This window comes from Miscanthus floridulus, chromosome 5 (assembly GCF_019320115.1).
Source record: "Miscanthus floridulus cultivar M001 chromosome 5, ASM1932011v1, whole genome shotgun sequence".
Lineage (NCBI taxonomy): Eukaryota > Viridiplantae > Streptophyta > Magnoliopsida > Poales > Poaceae > Miscanthus > Miscanthus floridulus.
Window position 1 is genome coordinate 50,595,153 of NC_089584.1, and position 6,376 is coordinate 50,601,528.

The 6,376-nt window shown below is 51.9% G+C and overlaps 1 protein-coding gene across 1 annotated transcript; it reads left to right on the plus strand.

The window, feature by feature from the left end:
• Window positions 1-5,142: 5,142 nt before the first annotated feature.
• On the plus strand, window positions 5,143-6,035 carry LOC136454626 (uncharacterized). Its single transcript, XM_066454989.1, has 2 exons — window positions 5,143-5,348; window positions 5,450-6,035. The coding sequence occupies exons 1-2, from the start codon at window positions 5,143-5,145 to the stop codon at window positions 6,033-6,035; spliced, it is 792 nt and encodes a 263-aa protein (XP_066311086.1).
• The last annotated feature ends 341 nt before the right edge of the window (window positions 6,036-6,376 follow it).

Below are 6,376 nucleotides of genomic sequence, written 5' to 3' on the forward strand. Positions count from 1 at the left end.
TTGGGAAGAGATCGCTGTGGTGGTTCTAATATGGCATTATTTGTGACCAACCAGGTTCTAGTATTGTTAACCCTTTGGGTTGGCTTTCTAGTCCAACTTACCTTCTCTGTCACCTGTCGGGCACTCCATCATAATAAGTGACGAACGCTCCGTCCCTCATGGAAGGTTCCGTGGAACATTCCGGTGACTTAGGACTTAGGTGTTCCTAGGGTTGGGGTTTGAGCGGATAGTCCAGCATAGCTGGCGGATGGTCTAGTAAGATCTGGGGTTGTTCAAGTACTTTGGGAAACTTGGGTTTATAAATCATCGGACTCTCCGTGAGATACCACGAAAGCTCCAGTAGTTGCTGGGGGTCTTTGGGTTGGTTAAGGTTAACTCTATAAATCAACGGACGCTCTGCTAGAACGGTAGACGATCTGGTGGTTCACTTCTATAGGTTTTGGTGAGGACTCAGGGTTATCATACACTCCATCGATTTTGACGGACACTCCATCGATTTTGACAGACACTCCATCAAAATGTCGACAAAAACTATGTTCTTGGTTTCTTAGTCTTTTTCCTAGGTTTCAATCCTAGATGTGCAGAGCTAGGGTTCATGCATGTGCAAGATATCTCTAGGGTAGCTTAGGTGACTTGCTAGGTGTCGTGGGGTCAGAACCATGGCAAGCATAGTTGTTCAAATCGATGTCAGAGTACGGGTCTCCGGTGGCTCGGGTGGACTCAAGAACACAAGAATCATAGAGAGGACGTAGTGGTTTATCTTGGTTCAGGCCAACTGAGGCCCTACGTCCAACAACTAATGATCACGCAAGAGCATCCAAAATCAGAGGGTTACAACATAGTGTAGAGAGAGATTTGGTAGGGGGTTAGCTCGTTGCTAATCCTAAGGTTGCCTCACCGCCGGTGGAGCCTTCCCCTCATTGGAGAGGAGGAAGACGACGGGATGCGGTGGAGGAGCTCTCGGTGCCCCTTTTTGGGTTGCCCTACTCTCGATGCTGAGCAGGAGCGGATGGAATGGAATGATCTATCTTTCAATTCTCTTCCTCCCCTTTATCCTCTTTCCTCCCCTCTAGGTCCAACCTTATCCCTTATATAACGAGGTAGGTCGGGTACATGGTGGTTTGGGGAGGTGAGTTTATGGTCTACATGAATTGAAGTCTAGGAGGGTCTTACAGCGACACTCCGTGGACCATGATGGTGTCATGGAGCCGAAGAATCCTTAAACGTTGTTTGACTGCTCTATTTTGTCACTATGCGTGTCAGGCTATATTGGCATGGACTAGCCTCCCCCAGGTGGACATTCTAGAGTCTTCTTGGTGGCAAAGAAGGTTGGCTCCTGGGGCTGATGCATGGGCCTAGGAGCCGCCCAGCCCTTAGAGGCCGAGGGAAGCTTGTCTTCTTGTGTCATGCCTCGTGCATGACCCTATCGTGGGAGTGGCTGTCAAGGCCATGGCCAAAATGTAGCATCTGGGAATCCTTGAGCCTCGATAGCTCATTGCTTGTCTTCTTGTGCCTGGGCCTTGGCTAGCATCATAAGTCAGATAGGAGCCTAGGCCCGAGCATGAGCGTGTCATCGATCAGGAGCCTGAGGCCTAGGTGAGCCCCTGAGCCCTGAGTGGGGGCTACGCCATGCCCAGGCTTGGTCAAGTTTCTTTGTCAGAGGGTGCGTGTGACTGTACCCAATGGGTATAGCCTCGGAGCCCTCGGGCGATCCTGAATGGGTCGATCAGGGGTCCATTCGGTCAAGAACCATTGATCCCAAGACTTAACATACCCATATGTTAGGATCTCATCAGGAGCCCCCGAGCCCTTCGTGGTCTCACTTGGCCTGATTCGTGATGGCGATGAAGGGTTGAATTTGATCTTCTGGTGACTGCACTAGCCATGGTAGGGATGATTTTTGCTGACTAGTGTGTGTGGCCCTACGTGGGGCCATTTCCCTTAGTGTGATAGGGGTGCTTGGCTATCAGGGCCAAGTGGTAGTGGTGCTAACCCCTTCTCTGCTCCTATGTCGCATAGGTTTGTGACCCGAGCGAAGGTTCAATGAACTCGTCTGGGAGTTACCAATTTTAGGCTCAAGGCACCCTTCTTTTTGGTCAGGACCTACCATGGGTCAGGTGATCGAGAGTGTTTGGGCTCTAGCTCAGGGCCACCTGATCACCCGATGCGCCATGTCCTTCTAGGGGTTTCAATAGTAGGCCTCGATCCTCTTAGGATGGCCTTGTTGGGCTGACCTTCTGTAGCCATAGGTCGAGACACGGGGAGCGCACCGAGCTTGGGTGGGGGACCCTCATTGGGTCCATTGCTCTATGGCTCTATGGGGGGTACGACCCTGGATACCCATGACAGACCACATGGGCTGTGCCCCCAGGGGTGGCCCAGCCCACAAGACGAAGCTTTGTGGGGCACGACTCTGCTCGGTGCCTCCCGCAAGACACCGAGAAGATATCCTAAAGATACTACGAGATCTGATAGGATATGTATGATCCCAAGATTCCTGTAATCAGTTATTACTTTCCGGTTATGTCTTAGATCTAACCGAATTGTAACCCTGCTCCCCGGACTATATAAGACGGGCAGGGACCCCCTCCAAACTCATGCAATATCATATGATAGCTAATACAAACCAACAGACCATAGGAGTAGGGTATTACTTCATACTAATAGCCTAAACCTGTCTAACTCGTGTGTCTCTGTTGCCTTCTTGTTCTTGATCTCATGCACCTCTGCCGATCAATCTACCTTCGTGGGATACCCCTCGGAGGACTGCCGATGATATTCTGTCGACAGTTGGCGCCCCAGGTAGGGGCTGTGCATGCTATTTTCCTTATCGAACAAGATGGTTTTTTCCATAGGCTCTTCGTCCCTCCCATAGCTCGGCCAGATCTTCATGGTCGGATTGATCTCATGAATATTGCCAATTCCATTTTAATTATATTCTTTTTTCTTAATGTTAATAAAAAAAGAAGAAAATTCTGGTTTTTTCTTTCCAAAATTCGGAGTCAGAGAGCTCCTCGAGCCGGTGCAGATCGATTATGCACCGATCGCCCCCGCACCTGCAACTACAGATCCGATCCTAGAACCACTTTCGAGGTTGCCTTCGTCAACAACCTGCTGCCTGCTTCCTTGTTACTAGAGGAGGCAGATCAACAGCAATGATCTGATCACATCCATCGATCAGGTTGGTTACAAGCTCGCCGATTGCCTCTCCATCACCGAATCAGCTTTGGATACCCTTGTTCAGCGCCGACCACCCACCAATCTAGACCTTCCAGAGCCTGCTCGAAAGACTTCAGGAGTTATGGCTCTGCCCTTTGGGCTCGCCAACGCCACCAAAACTTTCCAAGATGCCCTAAGGGGCAAATTCACCGACTAGGTGGGAGACACTCATCATTTCGCCGACCAGTTCGCCGACCAGCCCCCGCTAGCCGTCAACATGCTCCATGTCAGTCGGCACCCTGGGGCATCCCTCCACACCATCCTAGAGGAGAGCCCAGGCTCCAAGTCCCAAGACTCCACAGAGACCCTCACTGAAACCTCCACTGAACAATTTCCTCTCCCTCCTCTCTGGGGGGGTGCGATCTTCAACGTTAGCATCGATAGCCCCCCTCAGAACAGCAAGACCAAGGAGGAACGCGCCGCTCATGAGAACCAGAATGTCAACCACACACAACGTCGATCAAATGAGCATGCCCTCTTGATGGCCAAGCAGCAGCTCGACTCGCAAGGGAGGCCACTGCAACACAATCTCAATGAAGAGTTTCTCCGCGTTGATGGTCACAATGTTTTCAAGACTCCAAGCGCCAATCTGGTAGTGGCAGCCAACAAGCTCGCCCGCCTCCCATAGACGCCCAAGCTCGCCAAGGTCGCTGCCATGCTTAAAGTAGCGCACTGTCAGGTTAATGAGATTCGCCATGATTAGAGACCCTCTTACTCTACCACTTCGATCCACTGATCCATTGCCACAAGGACCGACTGCCACCAAAGTCACTTCACCGACCAACACTGCGATGACAGGCAGCTGCCCCAAGTTGGAGCTAGGGGTGATCGCACCAAACATCACCGCCAACATGACCAGGAGGTCGACCAGGACGTCCGGGTGCATCTCAACAATCGTCGAGATGCACGACGGTGCATCGACGAACGCCAATTCGGTCGCCATGAAGATCCGCCGCCGTCAGGAGTACGAACAAGAGTACGGTAACCCAGACTTAGCTGTCGAGCCACTCGCCAGTGGCAATACCGCTAACGATGGCATCAACAACTCCGAGGGGCCTCTGGCATTTACAAGGACACTCTAAACACTTCAGTGGCCCCGTGGTTTCAAGATCACTAGGGTCGAGCCCTACAAAGGAAGAATGAACCCGACACAGTGGCTGTAGGCTTACTCCACTACTATCCACGCTGCTGGTGGAGACTCTAATGTCATGGCAAACTACCTTCCTATCATGCTGACGCCTGCCTCCATGAGCTGGTTTACCAGCCTTGCCCCGGACTCCATCGGATCTTGGGAGGATTTGAAAAAAGTCTTCACCGATAACTATATGGCCACATGCACTTGGCCGGGCACCAAGCATGACCTAAACCGCATCAACCAGAAGCCATCTGAGCTCCTCCATAGTTACATCCGATGCTTTTTTGAGATGAGGAACTCTATCCCTAACATCACAGAAGCTAAGGTCATCACCGCCTTCATTCGAGGACTTCACCACCGCGAGCTCCACTCCAAGTTCAACCGCAAGCCGCCTACTAGGATTGGCGAGATGATCATAACCGCCAACTAGTACACCGATGCCGTGGAGGCCAAGGTGCACTTCAATGAGGATGCGGGCACCCAATGACCAACACGTCGGTATGACGACCGCCCCGCTGACCAACGCCACAGTGACCGCCATTTTGATGACCGTAGTTATCCTTATAACAGCGGTCGGGATCAGCAAGAAGGGCCCAAGTCTAGCCAAAATCGCCGCCGCTGACCAGACCACATCGTCGCTACCATCAACGAACCTCGCGCCAAGCGCAACTATGATGAGCAGTACAGGAAGATTCTCGATGGCCCGTGCCCGCTCCACAAGAATGCCAAGCACAAAATGAAGGACTACCTCAGGTTGGCTAAGGAATTCTAGAACAAAAAGCTAGACGATGGCGCCAATGACAGAGTCGGAGGTCGCCGACCACCTAGGGGCAATGACAATGCCTTCTAGGACCATGACAAGGTGGTCACCACCATCTTTGGGGGCCTTGCCTCCACTGAAAGCAGAAGGGAATGAAAGCTCGCCGCACGGCGGGTGCTCAATGTCACCGCGGAGGATGCTGTCGCCAACCCCAGCTATCGCCCATGGTCTGAGGTCCCCATCACCTTCAGCAGGGACAACCAGTGGGCGGACATTCCCTACATAGGGCACTTCCCCCTTGTCCTTGACGCAACCGTCCAAAAGGTGTTGTTCAGAAAAGTGCTCGTCGATAGTGGGAGCGCTCTGAATCTCCTCTTCGCCAGGGCTCTAAAAGAGCTGGGCCTCGGTTTGTCAGATCTCACACCTTTCGACTCCTCCTTTTGGGGTGTGATACCTGGTAGGGCCTCCAAACCGCTTGGAGAGATTACCCTACCAGTACAGTTTGGCATGGCAAACAATTACCGCGTCGAACACATCAACTTCTACGTCGCTGACTTCAACACCGCCTACCACGCCATACTTGGTCGGCCAGATCTAGCCAAGTCCATGGCCATGCCACACTACGCCTATCTTGTGCTGAAGATGCCTTCGCCTACTGGAGTCTTGGCCCTATGGGCCAACCTCCCAATCGCCTACGCCTACGAGACAGAGTGTCTCACCCTCGCCAAAGCTACAGACCTCTCCATCCAGATGGCTAGCGTGGTCACCGAAGCCAAGATGGTGCCTACCAAAAACATGGAGATCCTAGAGCTGGAGCCTCCCCGTGCCTCCACCAAGTCAAAGGAAGTCAAGGAGGTCAGCTTCGGCCTCGACAACCCCTCCAAGACCGTGAAGATTGGGGCTCATCTTGACCCCAAATAGGAAAGCACGCTCGTCTCCTTCCTACGTGCCAATGCCGATGTGTTTGCTTGGAAACCTATAGACATGCCGAGGGTACCACAGGAGAAGATCGAGCACTCCTTGAATGTCTCGTCGACAGCCAAACCGATCAAGCAGAAACTTTGCTGATTCACGCCAGACAAGAAGGAGGCTATTAGGGTAGAAATAAAACAGCTCTTAGCTGCCAGATTTATAAAAGAAGTGTATCATCCTGATTGGTTAGCAAACCTTGTTCTCGTTCAAAAAAAGAATAAAGAATGGAGAATGTGTGTTGATTATACTGATCTTAACAAACACTGCCCTAAAGACCCCTTCGGTTTGCC

Coding starts and splice junctions, on each gene's coding strand:
- LOC136454626 (XM_066454989.1), top strand. CDS start 5,143: ATGGCGCCAATGACAGAGTCGGAGGTCGCCGACCACCTAGGGGCAATG. Junction 5,349..5,449: donor GCTATCGCCCATGGTCTGAG/GTCCCCATCACC, acceptor GGTGTTGTTCAG/AAAAGTGCTCGTCGATAGTG.